This window comes from Falco cherrug, chromosome 3 (assembly GCF_023634085.1).
Source record: "Falco cherrug isolate bFalChe1 chromosome 3, bFalChe1.pri, whole genome shotgun sequence".
Taxonomy (NCBI): Eukaryota; Metazoa; Chordata; class Aves; order Falconiformes; family Falconidae; genus Falco; species Falco cherrug.
The window spans coordinates 15,139,698-15,158,607 of record NC_073699.1 but is presented as its reverse complement, the minus strand read 5'-3'; the positions used below and the strand labels follow the sequence as shown (position 1 = coordinate 15,158,607).

The 18,910-nt window shown below is 52.2% G+C and overlaps 2 protein-coding genes and 2 long non-coding RNA genes across 7 annotated transcripts; 1 reads left to right on the top strand and 3 right to left on the bottom strand.

Annotated features, from left to right (window-relative positions):
- Positions 1 to 323: 323 nt before the first annotated feature.
- On the bottom strand, positions 324 to 3,825 carry LOC129735527 (uncharacterized). The gene is made up of 2 exons (XM_055703858.1): positions 3,667 to 3,825; positions 324 to 2,268 (listed from the first exon to the last, which is right to left on the bottom strand). Exons 1-2 carry the CDS (start codon positions 3,823 to 3,825, stop codon positions 1,276 to 1,278), a joined length of 1,152 nt encoding a protein of 383 aa, XP_055559833.1. The 3' UTR covers positions 324 to 1,275.
- Positions 3,826 to 4,080: 255 nt separating this feature from the next.
- On the bottom strand, positions 4,081 to 8,575 carry GFUS (GDP-L-fucose synthase). 4 transcript variants are annotated; one of them, XM_055705475.1, is made up of 11 exons: positions 8,080 to 8,575; positions 7,185 to 7,346; positions 6,985 to 7,099; positions 6,638 to 6,766; positions 6,489 to 6,562; positions 6,128 to 6,261; positions 5,889 to 5,953; positions 5,582 to 5,648; positions 5,424 to 5,503; positions 5,121 to 5,220; positions 4,081 to 4,665 (listed from the first exon to the last, which is right to left on the bottom strand). In XM_055705475.1, the coding sequence occupies exons 2-11, from the start codon at positions 7,331 to 7,333 to the stop codon at positions 4,610 to 4,612; spliced, it is 969 nt and encodes a 322-aa protein (XP_055561450.1). In that variant the 5' UTR covers positions 7,334 to 7,346; positions 8,080 to 8,575; the 3' UTR covers positions 4,081 to 4,609. The 4 variants fall into 4 exon arrangements, with proteins under 4 accessions (XP_055561450.1, XP_055561451.1, XP_055561452.1 ...); XM_055705476.1 differs by having other exon boundaries at positions 8,037 to 8,323; XM_055705477.1 differs by having other exon boundaries at positions 8,111 to 8,296.
- LOC129735662 (uncharacterized) lies at positions 8,575 to 13,847 on the top strand. The gene is made up of 3 exons (XR_008731456.1): positions 8,575 to 8,907; positions 12,181 to 12,362; positions 12,527 to 13,847. It is a non-coding gene; the product is annotated as an uncharacterized LOC129735662 (long non-coding RNA).
- On the bottom strand, positions 12,156 to 17,204 carry LOC114015962 (uncharacterized). The gene is made up of 3 exons (XR_003560168.2): positions 16,499 to 17,204; positions 13,856 to 13,954; positions 12,156 to 12,282 (listed from the first exon to the last, which is right to left on the bottom strand). It is a non-coding gene; the product is annotated as an uncharacterized LOC114015962 (long non-coding RNA).
- Positions 17,205 to 18,910: the final 1,706 nt, after the last annotated feature.

The following is an 18,910-nucleotide window of genomic DNA, read 5'->3' as shown; positions in this document are numbered from 1 at the left end:
GCCTGCACTGGGTTTCAGGAACTGAATTTACCTCAGTTGGAGCCTCTGCCAAGTTTTCTGTCCTTTGCTGAGTTTTAGGCCAGAAACTTACCTTATTTAGAGCCATTGCTGGGTTTTAGGGATTAACTAATCTCAGTTAGGGGCTTCAGAGAGATTTAGGGCTTAAATTTACCCCAGTTTGGACCTTTGCCCAGCTTTCAGGCCTTCACCAAGTTTTATTGCCTAAAATTACCTCATTTAAGACCTTTGTCGAGTTTTAGGGCCTACGCTTACTTTAGTTAGGGCCTGTGATGAGTTTCAGGCACAGAGCACACAGAAACCAATAGAGAAAATAACCTTTATTTACTGTTGGTTTCACATTCATACAGAAAAGAAGGCAATACACACATACAAAAAGGATGAGCCTACAATACCCTGATTCAAGAAATAGAACAGATAAGCAAGGCAATGGACCTAATCATTACTACTCCAGGTTAGCTATAGCGATGAAGGAAGATACATATACCAATTGCCTTAATACATTACTGTCCTCCAGGTCCACAGGTGCTGTGGAGCCCCTCTTGCAGCAAGGATGTGGACAGCCTCTCCTGGCAATGGGGGAGTCCTACACAGGGTGTCCCCTCATAGGCAAGGTCTCTAAAGTCGCTGCAAGAGTGTCCAGCATTTGTACTATTGAATAAAAAAGCCCACCTAATTGCAAATGTGGAAACACCTGGTTTCACTCTCCCCTCAGATCCCACCAAAGCCTGGCCAGGGCTCAGGGAGGACCTGAGGGAGTTTCCTTTATCTACTGGATTTTGACCACCTGGTTCCAAACAAGGCCAAACAGCTGGATTCATGGCCTTGGTGACCTGCCTCTAAGCAAGGAAGGATGTGCTATCTCTTCACTCACGATTCCAGTTTATCTTCAGCTTCATCTTTCGCTAAGGATCATACATAGTTCACTAAGGATCATGCCTCTTTCACTCATGATAGAATACTAAATATATATGTATCTCTTCATAACATTCCGTTGGTAGGTTCATCTAAAGGCCAACTTTGGCTGAGGGCCTGTTGCTCAGGCCTCAGTACATCAAGTCTTCACCATTAGAACCTTCAACGAGTTTTAGGGCCTAAACTTACCTCAACTAGCACCTTCACTGGGTTTCAGGAATCTGAATTTCTCCCCCTAACCACGCTAAAACCATACACTGTAATGGCCATAATCCTAGGTAACTTAAATGTCCTAAGCCTACTAACCAACTTAACGCAAAGTATGAAAACTTTCAGGGAAGCCTAAGTAAGGGGAGGGAAGCAGTGTGGAGGGGAAGGGTGTGGGAGAGACTGGAGGAAAGGAGAGCAGAGGAGGGGAGTTGGGGAGGGGTGGTGAGGGCAGGAGAGGGGAGGGGTGGGGAACTGGAGAAGAAAGGAGAGTAGAGGATAGGGGTGGGGAATGGATAGGAGGGCAGGGGAGGAGAGGGGTAGAGAGGGAGAGGAAGGAAGGGATGTATGGGGAGGGGAGGGGACGTATGGGGAAGGGAGGAGAGAGGGGAGGTGAGAGGAAAGGAGGAGAGGGGAGGAGAGGAGGCCAGGCGAGGTAGAGGGAGGCAAGGGGAGGGGTGGGGAGGGCAAGAGTGGGGAAGGGAGGGGAGGGGATGTATGGGGAAGGGAGGGGAGAGGGGAGAAGAGGAGAGGGGCAGGGAGGAGCAGGGAGTGGAGAGGAGGGAAGGGGAGAGGAAAGGAGTGCGTGGGAGGGGATGTATGGGGAAGGGAGGAGAGCAGAGAGTAAGAGAGGAGAGGAGAGGTGAGGGGGACCGATGGGATGGAATGTATGGGGAAGGGAGGGGAGGGGATGTAAAGGGAAGGGAGGAGGAGAGAGTAGGAGAAGAGAGAGGAGGTGAGAGGAGGTGAGGTGTGAAGATGGGCGGGGAGAGGAGGGGAGGAGAGAGGAGAGTCGAGGAGGGGAGGGGAACAGAGGAGAGGAATTAAAAGGGGAGCAGAGGGGAGGGTAAAGGAGTGTGGAAGGGAGGGGACGGGATGTATGGGGGAGGAGAGAGAAGGAGAGGGGAGAGGCGAGGAGGAGGCGACGAGAGTAGGAGAGGCCAGGCAAAGTAGTGAGAGAAGAGAAAAGGTGGAGAGAAGGGGTGGGGAAGAGTGTGGAAGGGAGAGGAGGGGATGTACGGGGAAGGGAGGAGGAGGGAGGAGGAGAGGAGGCAAGGGGAAAGGAGTGGTTGAGAGGGGAGGGGATGCATGTGGAAGGGAGGAGAGAGGAGAGGCGGAGAGGCGAGGCTAGGCAGGCAGGGAAGCAGAGGGGAGGGGAACCGAGGAGGGGAGGGGATGCATGGGGAAGGGAGGGGAACCGAGGAGGGGAGGCGGGGAGAGGCGAGGAGGGGAGAAGAGGGGAGGAATTAAGAGGGGGGCAGAGGGGAACCGAGGAGGGGGGAATCGAGGAGGGGAGGGGAGGAGATGGGCGGGGTGTAGAAGGAAGGACGAGAGGGGACGGGAGAGGAGAGGAGAGAGGGGTGTAGAATAGAGGAGACGAGACGAGATGAGACAGGACAGGAGAGCGGTGGGGAGGTTATGGGTGGGAATGGGAGGAGAGAAGAGAGAGGAGGGGAAGGCTGCTGGTCTTCATGTGGAGTGGGCTAGGCTGGGCTGCTGGCTCTCAGGAGGAGAGGGGTGGGCTGCTGGCCCGCAGGAGGTGTGGGCAGCACACATCTTGATAGCTTTTTGCCACCTCAACCTAGATCCTTGCTCTATTTCTGCCCAGAGGATGGCGAGGGGAGGCTGGTGAGTGGGCTGCCATCGTGATGGTTACACAGAAGCCACCAAGGCCATGCGACTCTAGTTCTCCTTTTTCCCACCCAGGGAGTGTGAAATGAAGCTGTTGCAGGAGGAGCTAGACAGGAGGGAGATGAGCTGCCTGCAAGGTGAGAGCTGTCTGGGCAGGGGGACATGGGAGAGACGACCATGAGGTGGGAGGTGTAGTGGCTCTAGGACAGGGATCTGAAGCCCCAGCATGTCCCCATCCTATGCTGGGGCATGTTTTACCCCAGAGCATCTCCAAGCTATGCTAGGGTATGTGCAGCATTCCAGGGTGTCCCCACTGTCTACCTAGCAATAGCAGCGCTGGGAATGTGTCACCACCCATGCCATGTTCTTGCAGGGCTCTCATGCCTGGAGCAGCATCTAGTGATGGCAGGGGGCCTCCTTGGCTTAGCAGGGCAGGTGTCACCCATCCCTGGTGGCTGGAGGACAAAGCTAAGCTCGTGTAGGGTAAGCCTGAGCTGGGTGGGATGTCCCCAGATTCAGCCAGACCCTGCTCCTGGGGGCCAGCTAGGTCCCCCTGAGGGTCAGGCCCTCTAGGGCTGGGGTGTCCTCGTTGTCAGTGCACCTTTGGGTGCAGGATACCTCATTGGGAGAGGAGCCAGGGCTGGGGATGTGACACACCGGGAGAAATTTTGGGTGGTGGTGTGTGTCCTGCAATGATGGCCAAGGCACAGCCTGTAAGACCTACATGTCATCAGGGGACAAGGGACATCTCCTGCAGGGCTGCAGGATGCCCTGTCTAAACCCCTTCTTCCTCAGCCAGGCGATGCTGGAGCCAGCCATGGGTGGTGGGAAGTGCTGGGAGCCCAAACCCTGCAGCCTGAGCCAGCCTCTAGCCAGCGACATACAAGTACCAACCATAGAGGACATCCCTTCTCCAGGGACATCAGGGGCTGGGGTCACCTTGGGGTGCAGCCAGTGACCCAGCCGTGGGGGGACAGTCCCACTGGGGGCTTCCTGGGGTGCTGACAGGTCTCTCCTCCCTCTGTAGGTCCTTACTGTCCCTATGGTCCCCATGCCAGGGGCTCATCGGGGCTGAGCAGCAATGCTGGAAAGAAGCCATCCATGGGCAGGATTTCTGCCATCTCCACACCACTGGTTAAGCCTCATGCAGCGGCTTGGTCAGGGACTCGTACCTCCGTGTTTGATCCTCTGCCCCCCTCCCAGAGAAGTTTAAAACCCTTTTTTGGCTCTTCTAGATCCTGGCAGAATGGTGCTCAGGACCCTAAGGGTGCGATTTGACATGGATACAGGACTGTGCTGCAGGGTGGATGCTCCTCATCTTATCAGTTTTATGCTATTTTGAAATATTTTAATAAATGCCATATTTACAGCTGGCGCCTTCCTCATTCTGGTCCCCCTGATGCTGGGGCTTTTGGACCATTCCCATGTGCCAAAAGCAACAGCAAATGACCAGCTGCCATTCCTGTGCCAGAGGAACCCTGATCACCTTCCCTTTATTACAGCCTAATTACAGGCAATTAGCAGCATAGCTCATTACAGCTCAGCCAGAACCACCAGACTCTTGCACACAGCCAAGGTGGCTGATAGTGGTGGCTCCAGCTGGCTGCTACTAACTGGTCTGGGGTGTCAGCACCCTTGGGGTGCCCCAGACTTCCTCCCCTGGGCATCCTGTGCCGCTCCCAGCAGTGGGCAAGAATGTGGGGGCTGCTCACTGGGCTCTGGCCCCCTTTTACTTTGGAAATGTGACTGGCACTCCCCCAGCCCAGTCCTCTACCCCAAAAAAAGGACAACCCTGAGTTGAAGAGGATGATGCCGGTGCCAGTGCTGTGTTGGCCTGTCACTTCCTGGCGTTGGCGTAGTTGGTGTTGAACCAGGCACAGGTCTCCTTCACAGCTGGGGAGGGAGAAGATGGGATGGGTTTTGGGATTGGGAATGCAGTTTGTTCATAGACTCACAGAACGGTTTGGGTTGGAAGGGACCTCTAAAGGTCATCTAGTCCAACCCCCCTGCCATGGGCAGGGACATCTTTAACTAGATCAGGTTGCTCAGAGCCCCATCTAACATGACCTTGAATGTTTTCAGGGATGGGGCATCTACCACCCCTCTAGGCAACTTGATGCAGTGTCTCACCACCTTCAGTATAAAAAATTTCCTTTTATCTAGTTTGAATCTACCCTTTTTTAGTTTAAAACCATTACCCCTTGTCCTATCACTACAAGACCTACTAAAAAGTCAGTCCCCATCTTTCTGAGCCCCCTTTAAGAGCTGAAAGGCTGGACCACCCTGATGCCATCAAAGCGAACTGCAGTGGGTAGGACCTCCATGTTCGGTGGAGCCTCCCATCTCACCTTGCCTGAAGGGTGTGAACTGGAAGCTGGGTAGGTAGCGCCGCAGCTTGGCATTGCTGGCCGTCTTCTTGAACTGCCCATCTGCCTTGGTGGTATCAAACTGGGATGGGAAGGATTAAGGGAAACCAAAGGGGAAAGATGGGTCTTGTTCTGCCCCGCTGTGTCCTGGCTGGGGCAGCGGGAGCAATGCTCTGGACCACAGCATCTCCCCCGGAGCCCTGTGGCTGCTGGTGGAAAGTGGGGTCCCCCCCATGCTGTAGCAGCCCTGCAAGCAAGGGGAAGCCAGTCTGTGGTAAAGGATACAACAAGCTCTCCCCTGAAGTCCATGGCCTCCACAATTGCCTCTGCTGCCTCCCTGATGGACACTTCATCTTCTTCTCCCACTATGGAGCAGGACATGATTCTCCCATCCTCTTGAAGAGGCTGGAGGCAGGGTTGTGGCAGGGACGGGCAGTGCTTACCTGACAAAATGATGGGCTCCACCTCATCGTATTCCCGCAGGACCCAAAGGAAGAGCCGGGCCAGGTCCTGTGGAGGGGTAGATGGCTCTTGGGGGGTGGCTGCTGTCCCCCAGCCCTCCCATCACAAGGGGACCCAACCCTGAGGATGGCCAATGCTTCCTGGGACAACCCAGGTGGGCTCAGACCCTGCTGAAATCCAGGCACTGCTCCCCACCCACCCACCCCACCCCACCCCCAGCCCCCTACTCTGCCCTCCCCCAAGCTGTGGGACATGAGTGCTCCCAGAGGTCCCTGAGGCCATGCATACCAGAGAGTAGATGAACTGTCTTCTGGGCTTGCCAGTGCCCCAGACAGTCAGAGCAGAGCCAGTTTCTGCAGGAGGAAGGAAAGTGTGTCTATAAGCACTGGAGCTACCTTCACCCACCCTGGCTACTCTGCAGAACAGCTGATTAAGCAGGCAGGAGGGAAAAAAAACAAACCAACAAAAAAACCCCACAACAACCCAACACTCTCAAAAAAGGCCACAAGAAGTCCTGCTACACTCACGTTTGGCCAGGTAGACCTTGTGGATGAGCCCGGGCAAGACATGCCCATCCTCGATGTTGAAGTTGTCATGTGGCCCAAAGACGTTGGTGGGGATGACAGCGGTGAAGCGGCAGCCATGCTGCTCAAAGTAGCCCCTGGGTGAGAGCAGGGAAGGTGTGGGTGGGCTCACCCCCCTCCAGCACAAAGACGTCTCCAGAAGACTTTGGCTAGTGGCATTTCCATCCGCTGAGCCCAGGTACCTCCCCAGCTCAGTTTAATTCCTGGGAGTCCCAGGGGATTCCCCTTGGCCTGATAACCGGTGGGTGCTCACAGCCTGCAAGAACTCTCCCATGCCTCACCTCCCCTCCTCCCCAACACGCACCTATTCTGGATGTCGATCATCCTCTTGGCATAAGAGTAGCCAAAGTTGGAGCTGTGAGGTGGCCCATTGTGAATCTGGGGATAGGAGAGAAGAGAATTAAGCAGGGCAGGGATGTCTCCTGGGACGTGCCTAGGGACAGAAATGCTCACCATGCTCTCATCAATGGGGTATGTCGTCTTGTCTGGGAAGATGCAGGTGGAGAGGCAGGAGACCACCTTCTGCACCCCTGTCTCGTATGCCGAGTGCAGGACATTGTCGTTGATGAGTATGTTTCTCCTCTGGGGATGGAGAGATTTCTCAGATCTGCAGGGTGGTGGGGACCCCCAAAACCCTGCACCCTATGGGTAATAACTCATTAATAACTCTAGAAACCAGAGGAGCTCTGGTTTGGATTTTGGGAGCAGAGCAAGTTGTGTCCCCATGTCCCAGCTCAGGGAGAGCAGAGTGTTGCAGCATCCACAGGGACCCTGTCAGTACCCGATTCCCAGGTGCTCACCCAAAAATCCAGGTTGTAGCGGATGTTTCTGAAGAGGCCTCCGACCATGGCAGCCAGGTGGATGACATGGGTGGGCTTGTGCTTCTCAAACAGGGCTTTGGTCTCTGTGGTGCTCCTGGGACAGGAAATTTGGGGGTTCAGTGGGGTCAAGAGAGCAGACTGGGGGCTTTCCAAGCAAAAAACCCACAGAGTCAACTCACGTCAAGTCAGCATCTCTGGAGGACACAAAGATCCACTCCTCATCTGGCTGCCCCTCTCCATCAGCCACCAACTTCTCAATGGCTCTTCCCACCAAGCCAGTGCCACCTGTCACCAGGATGCGCTTGCCCACCAGCCCAGCCCCCTCCATTGTGGCCAAAACCCTGTGGGGAGTTGGGGGGGGCTAAGCTGGGGTCACCTTGTGGTGCACCCCACTACAGCCCACCAAGCTCACCCCCTCCGTGGTGTGGGTGCCCATGAGCATCAACCATGAGCATCAGCCACACATCAGGCTGGTGGGCTTTTTTTTTTTTTTGGGGGGGGGGGGAGGTGGGCTTTGATCTGCTTCTGCCAGCAAAAGCAAAAACCCAAGTGGAAGCAGTGTGCTTGGTGGTGACGTGGCCAGGCCAGGGCAGCAGAAACTCATCAGCTGTAGTTGCTAATTAATGGAACTGGCTGGTGGCCCGCGGGCTCCCCGTGCACACGCCGCACCAGGGCTGGGGCCAGACCGTGCCACGCAGCACGGCACTGCCCGGCCTCCCGAAACGGAGGCGCACCCTGACACCCAACCGCCCCGCAGTCCCAGGTCTGCACCCCAAAGCCCCTCTGCACCCAGCTCTGCACCCCGAGCCTCCCCTGCACCCCCCGTCCCAGCTCTGCACCCCACTCCTCCCCGCACCCCCAGTCCCAGCTCTGCACCCCACTCCTCCCTGCACCCAGGCCCCCTCCCGCAGCGCCGACCCCACCCCAACTCCGAGCCTCCCACCGCGGGGGCCCTTACACCCCTCATACCCCCTGCGGCTCTCCCCTCCGTACTGTCCCCCCTCTTTGGGGACACCCCGCTTCTACACCACCCCCCCTCAGCACCCCCGCATGAGGGGGACTGCCCCCACAAACACTCCAGTGGGCGGGGGGGGTCCACTCTCACACCGGCGCGGGGGTCGGCGCGGCTCGGCTGGCTTCGGCGGCGGCTCGGCTGGCTTCGGCGGCGGCTCGGCTGGATTCGGCGGCGGCTCGGCTGGATTCGGCGCGGCGCGGCTGGCTTCGGCGGTGGCTCGGCTGGCTTCGGCGGCGGCTCGGCTGGATTCGGCGGCGGCTCGGCTGGATTCGGCGCGGCGCGGCGCGGCGCGGCTCGGCTCAGCCGCGCTTCCTGCCACCGTCACCGGGCGCCGCCGCTCGGCTCCTCGGGAAATGGAGTCCGCGCCCGGGGTCAGCGGAACCTGCCACGGCACCGGGGCCACCGGCACCGCTCCCCACGGGTTAGGGGGCGCTGGCGCAAGCCCCGGCACTTGCAGGCCTGCACTGGGCGTGCAGGGGAAGGGAAGGGGGCGCACAGGGTCCCCTCCCTCTTCCCCAGCGCCAAGGGCTTCTCCAAAGGGATTTCGATGAGAAAAGGTTTAATCATCTTTAATTCACCTACACTGAGACTAAAAATGAGCGGAGCTTTCCGGCGGGTCGGGAGGGTTTCAAATGGGGGATGCTGGCTTTTCCTTCACCTTTTCCTTCGGCATTGCTGGGAGGCAAAGGCAGGGCCTTGCACCGCCCGAAATTAAGCTGATAAAGAATGGGATTAAGGGAGACCCCGCCAGGAATTTCAGCTTTTCCCCCAGGGAGACTTGGCCCCGACGTCGAGGAGCAGCCGGGTATTACAGATGTTCCACTCCCTTCCTCCCTCCTCTGGCTTGCGGCCACAACCGTCCCAGCCCGCGGGAGGTGACCGAGCAGGTGCGGTTCCTGCAGCGCTGGGTGCCGGGGGCAGCGCTGGGTGCCGGGGAGCGCTGGGTGCCGGGGGCAGCGCTGGGTGCCGGGGGCAGCGCTGGGTGCCCCGGGAGCGCTGGGTGCCGGGGAGCGCTGGGTGCCGGGGAGCGCTGGGTGCCCGGGGAGCGCTGGGTGCCGGGGGCAGCGCTGGGTGCCCCGGGAGCGCTGGGGGCAGCGCTGGGTGCCGGGGGCAGCGCTGGGTGCCCGGGGAGCGCTGGGTGCCCGGGGAGCGCTGGGTGCCGGGGGCAGCGCTGGGTGCCCGGGGCAGCGCTGGGTGCCGGGGGCAGCGCTGGGTGCCCGGGGAGCGCTGGGTGCCGGGGGCAGCGCTGGGTGCCGGGGGCAGCGCTGGGTGCCGGGGAGCGCTGGGTGCCGGGGGCAGCGCTGGGTGCCGGGGGAGCGCTGGGTGCCCGGGGCAGCGCTGGGTGCCGGGGGCAGCGCTGGGTGCCGGGGGCAGCGCTGGGTGCCCGGGCAGCGCTGGGTGCCGGGCAGCGCTGGGTGCCGGGGGCAGCGCTGGGTGCCCGGGGAGCGCTGGGTGCCCGGGGATCGCTCCCCCTGACTTGCACACCCAGTCCAATGCAGCGCACATTCATACAGGTCAGTTGGCTGCTTCCGCCCAAAGTTGAGCCTCGTAATTAATTATCCGTTAGTTTCTTCCCCGCTTCGATTTAAAGGTACAGCGCCTTTTTAATTCACTACTCATGCTCCTAGCGTGGGACCCGCCTCCCTCGGGGGAGGGGGGCATTTGAGTAGATCTCCCACTACCACAATTACCGTTACCCTTCTTTTGCTCATATTTCTAGTAACCTTGAGTCTTATCTCTTCAACAGTTTGTTTCTTTTCACAGTTAGCACGTCTTTGCCAGAAGGCGCCTTACCACGTTCTTGCTGAGCTCCTCTGCATCAGTGGGGGATGCAGAGCTTTAGGTCTCTTGCTATATTATTTTCCATATCATGTGAGTGGGGGGTGTGTGGGTCTGTGTGTGTGTGTGGTGTTGGGGTGTGGAGGGGGATGTGGGGGGTGGGGGATGTCCATCCATCCCTCCGTCCCAGGAGCCCCACACTGCATTGCAGACCCAGAATCGGTGTTTTGGGGTGTTTTTGTGCCATTTTAGTGGCTCCACAGGGGAAATTTCCCTCTGTCAGGGAATTAGCCCTGGGAAAAAGGGGAAGGGGCAGCTTCTGAAAGTGCTTTTCTATCTTCCATAGAGATACTTGGAGGGGGCTTGAGTTTTTAAACCCTTTCTGTAAAGAGGGTTTCTTTCCATTTCAAAAACCCTTTATAGCATAGACATTTACAGTTATGTATGTATTTACACACAGATTTATTCAAGGAATATATGTATTTTAGATCTATTATCTATTTCCATTTATATATGTAAACATGTATATGTTTAAATAGATACTGTGTATCTACTCAGACCTACCTCTGTTTACACTTACAAATATGTATTAACACATTGTATAGAACAGCTATTTTGACTACATTATCTGTTTAGATTTATGTATTTACACTTAGATCTACACATAGATCTGTTTAGACTTAGATATCTATTTACACTTTATATATAATCTATTTAGATTACATGTAATATCTGTTTAGACTTACTATGTAATATCATAAGCATAGGTAGCTCTATTCTGGACTCTAAAATCCTTTACGTAATACAGTAGATACAGGGGTTTATTTTAAAATAATTTTCTATATATAAACGAATAATATTTTTATATCTATATTTAAAAATGAGACTTTTTTATTTCAGTGCCTCATACCCATATTTCCAGGGTTTAATATTTTTTAAGACCTTCCCCATGAATTTTCAGGCATTTTTGGCAGGTGACACCCCCTTTTGGGGGGGAGCCTTCTATCCTCCCTCACCTGCTGCTGCACTGCATCACTGCACCCCTGGCGGCATCGGGGTGCCCCAAATGACATCATCACCCGTCCAACACCCTTTTTCTTATTCATTCCACAAAAAAGAAACAAAAATAAACTGCTCCAACTAGCAGCTCCTTACTTTAACAATGCCATTTATGTAAGTACACATCCTCCAAGGAAAGGTGACCTCTGCTAGAAAAATAAAGGGGGAGCAGCTCCTGAGATGGTCACAGCCCTCCAGCGCCTGTCCCACAGGCCGTTGGCTGCCCCGTGATACAGGGGTAGCATGCTCCAGAATGGTGCCAACATTCCCAGGACGGTGGCACATCTTTCGCTCAGGCTCTGCTCCACGATGTTCCCACTCTGTTCCCATGCTGGGACGGGCTCCCCAGGGCAACAAATGCCCAAGGTCCCCATCAGTCCTGGAGTCTCGCCACTGGACAGCCCTCACTGCTGCATTGCAGGGCACCTGTTGAGGACAGAGCCAGGAGCTTCTGGCCACAGGGCTGGCCCCTTAGCGCCAGTGTGCTTAGCAACCCACAGGCAAACACACACATCCGAAAAACAAAAGCATATTTCAGCATTAGGGATACCATGGTAGTTGAGCTAAAGGAGGATTCTAGGTCAGCTCAAAATACAACACATTCTTTAAAAGCTAGAGCAATCTGAACAATTAAACCAGTAATAAGACTGATGGGTACAATTTTGAACACGTTCTTAGCATAGAAGTAAATACTCTTGCTGCTGTTGGAAAATCTCTTATCCCTTCTGTGCTGGTTTTGGCTGGGCAGAGTCAACTTTCTTCCCAGCAGCTGGTACCGTGCTGTGGTTTGGATTTAGGATGAGAATAATGTTGATAACACATGGATGTTTTAGCTGTTGCTGAGCAGTGCTTATGCTAAATCATGGACTTCTCAGCTTCTTACCCCACTCCACCAGTGAGGAGGCTGGGGATGCCCAAGAAGCTGGGAGGTGACACAGCCAGGACAGCTGACCCCAACTGACCTGCGGGATATTCCATACCATATGACATCATGCTCAGTGTATAAACTGGGGGAAAAGCTGGCCACAGGGCACCGCTCGGGAGCTGGCTGGGCATCAGTCAGCAGGTGGTGAGCAACTGCATTGTGCATCACTTCTTTTGTATATTCTAATTCTTTTGTTATTATTATTTGCCCTTCCGTTTCTGTCCTATTAAACTGTCTTTATCTCAACCCACAAATTTTACTCCCGCCGCTCCCCCCTCCCCGCCCCCCCCCCCAGTTCTCTCCTCCCATCCCACTGTGTGGTGGGGGGACAAAGTGAACAAACACCTGTGTGGTGTTTAGCTGCCTGCCAGGTTAAACCACAGCACCTTCCATACAGGCTGCAGGACAAGGTCATACCGTAATCGACACTTAGAGATTCACCCCAGCAGCTACGGTCCTTGTGCCACTGCTGCACATGTTGCTTGCTTGGACAATAAAGCTGAAAATAAAGCATAGAACTTTAAAGCATAAAATGAAAAATAAAGAACAAACCTCAGTAATTCACTTTATAGCAAAAAGGTGCGTATATGTTTATATACATCCAATAAAATACATACTATAAAAGTATTTCGTTTTTCTTTTGCATTGATTGAACTTGCATAGCTGTGAACTGACACCATTAAATTATCTATCTCCAAAGGACACAGTTATAATATGACTAGGGGGTTTTGTGTGTGTTACAGAATTAGGATGGACACCTGGCCAGCTGCGCTGCCCAAGAGAGATGCTGCTGATCTGCCATGGAAATGTGCCATGGAAGCGAGACAGAAATAAAGTACTTTGGAGCACTCTGTCAAAATATTGGGAAAAACCCCGTAACATTCAGTTGCCTCTCTTTTTAAACATTTAGAACAAATACGTAACTGCTTAAATACACCTAATAAAATGTATGCTGCAGCTTTTTGGCAGTAACAGTTTAAACAATGCAAGTAAGTTTGTAAATTATACAATTTGGACTTTTTTTTTAAAGTTTCATTTATGACAGAAAAATCAGTGAGGTAAGAGATTCCCCCATATGTTTTTTCTTCGGGGGGTGCGGTGGGTGGGAACCAGTGCTGCAACACATAAGGCTACCAAAAAGGACTGGTAGATTTGCTCATGCTTCTGGCTGGAGTGAGGCATGTAGAGGAACACATTTTTATATCTTGACTTTTACAACTGAGATCCCAAAGAGCAGTGATTCCATCAACTTTTGGAAGATGTGCTGCACTTGGGTCTTTAGGAAGGAAACTGACTTAAAAAAAAAAAAAGTGTAAAAAGTCTGGTTGCTGATGAATTCTACTGCCAAGTACATAATCTCTGAAGATCCACTCTGATGGGAAGTTCATAAAATACAACTGCTTTGCATGAGAAAGATTTCCATTCGGGAAAAACTCTTGCCAACTGCAATCAAATTTTACACACTGTAGGTTAAGGAAAAAGGACGTTATTTAAGCTGTAACTCACCAAAACTGTATCAGGACTCACTGTCACTAGTTACAAAGCTGCTAATGCTTCTTGGAAAAACATGGAAAACACACAGAAGCAACGCTGATTTCTCCTGTTTTGTCCATGTCTCTTCTTTGACCTTGATTGCTTTTAGTACAGATGCTAGTATCTCAGTAAGGTTTTTGAGTACTGCTATAAGGTATTTTTAAAACTTACTGACTGAAAAATCGTGAAGCCTTTATCATGAAACCAAAGCCTGTTTCTTCCGAACTCTTACAAACGGTTTCTTTCCTCTTTCAGTATAAAATTGTTTTCAGTATTATTTAACAGTAAGCACACAGAAACAGAAGATTATGTTTTCAGGAAGAGAAAATAAATGGAAGGAAGTAAGCTTTGCATAGGCATAACATGCTCCAGAACAGGCCTTATTATATTTTCAGCATTTGTGTTAAGATATTTCATATAAAAACTACAGAAGGAGAGTTGGCACATTTTTAATGTTAACATTTAATATTTATTTAATAACATTTAATAACACACTGCAAGCACCTTAGGAAAAATGCAGGCACACACTGTAGACATACCTAGTACTTGCAGACCACTATGGATCCTTTCCGCCTGTCTTGTACTTTCATGGTAGAAGAAAGGGTGACCAGAGTGGAATGGTGGCAGTTGGCATTCTGCTGAGAGAGGAAAAAATCCTTTAGCATAAAGCTGGGTAGGAATCTGAAGCTTCCCTTTTTTGTGAAGGTTTGTGGAGACTAAAACTGAGTTAAGGAAAAAGTATTTTACATCATTTCTGGTCTAATTGTTGATAAAGGCCACCAGAGCTTTTGCATTTTTTAGACAACTGTGCATTTTTTTGACTCATTGGCATCTCAGTTTCACTAGAACCACTGTCATAGATACACACAAGAGACGCAGATACCTATATACATTTTCTCAAGCCTACATATAGCCAAGATTTCCTCACCCTATACATTCCAAGTTGAGTATTTTTGTTAAAGAGTACAGTAACCCATTTCTCCTCGTGAACTGCCTTCTTGCAAGAAAGGAATGATTTTTTTCCAGGCTGTTTCTCAAAATGGTCAAGATCTTTTAAAACTGCAGTTGTACCACCAAATGTCTTCAGGGTCCCTACCAGCTTTTGACTGCCCTTAAATTTAACAGCTCTATTCCATCTTTCAACAGCAAAAATATGGCACGCTCCCAGACCCACAGCAGAACCCTACGGATGTCCACACATGTGTTGCTGTTTTGATGAGGAGCCACTCAGCATCCCCACGAGCACAGCCGCGCACACCAGATCAGATTCACCTACACCAATTTCAGTGAATGTGGTTTCTGAAGCTTTCAACTGAAAACCCTGTCTTGACCCTTGGCCACAGCAGAAGTCACCCATAACTCCACAAAAATGCAGTAACACAAATTGCAAACCCACAGCAGCAAGAGCTTTAGAAATATTTAGACCAGGAACAAGGGAGAAAAATAAAACAGCTTCATGGCCTGCACAGGAAACTAACAGACAGAAAATAGGGTCAGCATTCACAGCCCTTACAGAAAACAGGCATTCTCCTTCCATTCCTAAACCCATCTGTTACGTCTACATATCACAGAACTACTGTGGCAATGCTGAGAGTAGGGGCACAACAGCCCTGCCACAGGACACGCTATTGACTGATGCTGTTTTTGTAGCAGGACACATAAACAGAGGGACGTGCTTTGCTACACACACCCCTGAATTTCCTGAAAATTTATGTTTACCTAAAATAGCCATTTGGAACATACTGACAAACAACATTTGGCGATAGAAGTTCTATGTGTTTGACACCAAAATTTTTAGAAACCTGCTCTTTGCTTCCTATTATTGTTGTTCTTCCCTCAGAATTCATACCTGTAGCCAAGTTATTCACTACTAGTTCAAGCATTTACCTTCCCAGTATTACCAGCACATTTATGCAGGAGGTAACTTAATTGCTCTTTTAAAATTATCCGGATGTCAATTACAGCCATCAAAGAGGAGTGAGAGAAGTCAGGCAGCAACAGAGCTCCACAGGCTGCCACCAGCCAACATTGCACTTCACACACACACACCCCCCAAAAATCACCCCCACCCACAAACCACACCGCCACAACACACCAAACAAAAAGCTTCATGACTTTCAAAAAGCCTCATGACCTTGTGTCTTTTTCCTTTTGGAGTTCACCTTTGTCTCAGCATGCTGTGCAGATGATCTGCATCCTTGTTGCAGATTATCTTAAGGTTTTACTGAATCTTTCTGTATTTTGTGTTTATGTAACAGTTAGTTACAAGAGCATTTTGATTTTAAAGAGTTAACCTCCATGTTAGAATTACATTAGCACTTACTAACCAATGATGTATGAATCGCTGTGCTGCTTGTTATCCGAGACTGTTACTTGAAGTCCCTATGCTATAGACCATGATACCCTTAGTCCTTACTCTCCAGACCATAACCGGAGCACCTAGGTTCTATTTGGTATAGGATAAGTTATTGGACAGCTTGGCAAGGCCGATATCCAGCTGTCCAACTTGGCAACAGAACTTACTTTTAAGGTGTCCTGAAATGAACTACCTTCATTCTAATTCTAAAAACCACGTGAAGGTGAAGACCCTTCCCCTGCACAAGTGTAGTAACAGAAAAGGATGACACAGAAAATATTATAATTATATGCAAATTACTAACCAAACATTGTTAAGTGGGAGTGTACGACCTTGTAATTTTGTGTGTAAATGCAATGGCAAAATCTACACAGGTGTGCTCGATTTGTGGAGATGCCACCGAGCACCCAGCGCTGCAGTGAAGGAGTGCCTACTGCTTAATACTACGTTGGTATTAAGAGGTTTGATTCCCAGTTTCGGCGACATCCTGATGACATATGTTTGCATGGGATGAATACATATTCAGAAATAGTCCAGATCTAGAAGGCTGGTGGTTTTTTTGTGGTTTTAACAATCATAACTCAATTTTATTGACTTACATCTTTGGGAGGAAACTAATTAAATGTAGCATCTCTTGGTGCGGGAAGGGGGGGAGTGTGTTACGAGACTGAGAAAAGTTATTATTCAAAGCTCCCAAGCATGATGGAATGGTGGGGAAATTAATGAAAGTGAAGATCTGAAGATCAAGAGCTGCAACATTAAGTGAAATTTGGCTTTAATTCTGATAACGTCCTTAAGAGACACTGTTAAGCACAAGAGGACTCACCACAGCTCTCACTCTGGGCGCTGCTGGGAGGATTTGACAGTTCATGACGTGCGGAATCAGACTCCACAATCTTACCGGATTGTAAAGTAGGTATGTTTATGCAGCGCTGGGCAGCACGGGGGGGTGGGTGGGTGAGTGGGGGGGTGTAGTCCCAATTTGCTTCAATTTATACAATCAAATGTTGCATATACGTAAGGTTTCCAAATACACCCTACATATTCATGACCTGTCTCTGCTTCCTGTTAAAATTAGCTCCAAGAAGTCATTTCCAGCTGCGCTTGCCTGCTGCCTCTTGGTGGTGGTCGTGGAGGTGGTGGGGATGAAGGCTTTGGTAGCCTCCCTCGCTCTGAACTTTTTACCTTCTCTCCTAGCACAGACTCAGTTGTTCCTTGGTCTTTGTCCAAACGACAGCTGGGTTTGGCTAGTTCTCATCAGGAACTGTCCTTCAGGAGGAACAGTAGACTCCTTGCTTCAGTTAATTTACACAGTGGTTAGTAAAACAAAGCATTATTTATCAGCAACCACCTAGGTAATCGTTAAGCAATTAGATCTACTAAAATTTCTTTAACCCCTTCCCTCATTCAGACACTTCCCGCTGCTTCCCCTTCCCCCCCGTAATGCCGGTCACCCGGCAGGCCCCCACCGCCGCCCCTCAGCTCTCGGGCCCCACCAGGGCTGCCCACACCCGGCTCGCCGACCGGCAGACGGCCTGGAAGCTCCGCGTACCCCCCCGCCCTGGGTCTGGCAGGGGGCAGGAAACCCCCGCCACAGAGCGCCACCGCCCCGCCCCGCCCCGCCCCGCCCCTCCCGCGCTCTGCGCATGCGGCCGGCACGCTGCGCGCTAAGGGAGGGGGCCGCGGTAAACGCGGCGCGGCATTGCGCATGCGCGTCTGGCCGGCGGGGGGCGGGGGCGGGGCGGGGCGGGGGCGGGGCGGGGCGGGGGCGGGGCGGGGGCGGGGGCAGGGAGCGGCGTTGGTTCCTCTGCGGTGACTATTCAGTAGGGTGGGCAGCGGCCGGTGCGTCGGCCCCGCCTGTGCCGTCCAGGGACGGTAACCACCGGCCGAGGGTGCAGCGTTCTCTGCCTTTTTCCCGCTCTAATACTCACTGCATCCACACCAAAACAGCATCCAAGTCCGCTCGAGCATCTCAATCCTTTGCCTCTGACGGCTTTAAAAACCTGGTGGTTGTTCCTCTGTGCCCCCACCCCGTTCCCTGGGGAGGAGAAGCAGTGGAGAGGGCCTGTGGGACAGGTTTGGGTTTGTATCCCTGCCAGAGTAAGCCCCAGGGATTGCTGTCTACGTCTGCAGGTGGCATCAGGGGTTGTGGGAGTGAGGGCAGCGAGTCAACAGGTGCTGGAGAGGGATTTAAGGAAAAAAACCAAACAAGCCCACATAGATGGCATCCTGAAGGCAGGAGAGGAGACTGAAATCTGCTCTGTCTAAAAGGGCAGCTGCGTTCAGCAGGCAACAGCCCATCTGAGCAGACCAAAGGCTGATCAGCAAATTAGCAACACACTGGTGATACCTGTGTTGTTTGCACCTTTCCTCACCTCTGTGCTATCAGTACTCTGCTCTCCTATTCCTGCATACACACAATCACAGAATCACAGAATGGTTTGGGTTCAAAGGAACCTTAAAGACCCCCCAGTCCCACCCATGGCTACCTCCCAGCAGACCAGGCTGCTCCCAGCCCCGTCCAGCCTGGCCTTGAGCTCCCAGGGATGGGGCACCCACAGCTGCTCTGGGCAGCCTGTGCCAACACCTCGCCACCCTCACAGTAAAGATTTTCTTCCTTACATCTAATCTAAACCTGCCCTCTTTCAGCTTAAAAACATCACTTCTTGTCCTATCACTACAGGTCCTTGTGAAAAGCCCCTCTCCAGCTCTCTTGTCAGACCCCCTTCAGGTACTGGAAGGTGCTCTGAGGTCTCATCAGAGCCTTCTCCAGGCTGAACAACGTCAACTCTCTCAGCCTGTCCCCACAGGAGAGGTGCTCCAGCCCTCTGATCATCTTTATGGCCTCCTCTGGACTCACTCCAACAGGTCCGTGTCCTTTTATGTTGGGGGCCCCACAGCTGGATGCAGTAATGCAGGTGGGGTCTCACAAGAGTGGAGCAGAGCAGGAGAACCACCCCTCTAAAGGCTGGCCACACTTCTTTTGATGTAGCCCAGGACATGGTTAGCTTTCTGGGCTGCAAGCACACATTGCCAGCTCACATTGATCTTCTTGTCAACCAACACCCCCAAGTCCTTCTCCTCAGGGCTGCTCTCAATCCGTTCCATAATGCCTGCACCCAGTTTCAGTTGGCCGAAACCAACCTCCAGCTTTCCCCACACAACATCTCCAGCTAAGGGCCAACTACATTCCACCCTCTCAGCCTCCATCACAGGCAGCGCAGCCCCAGGACTTAGC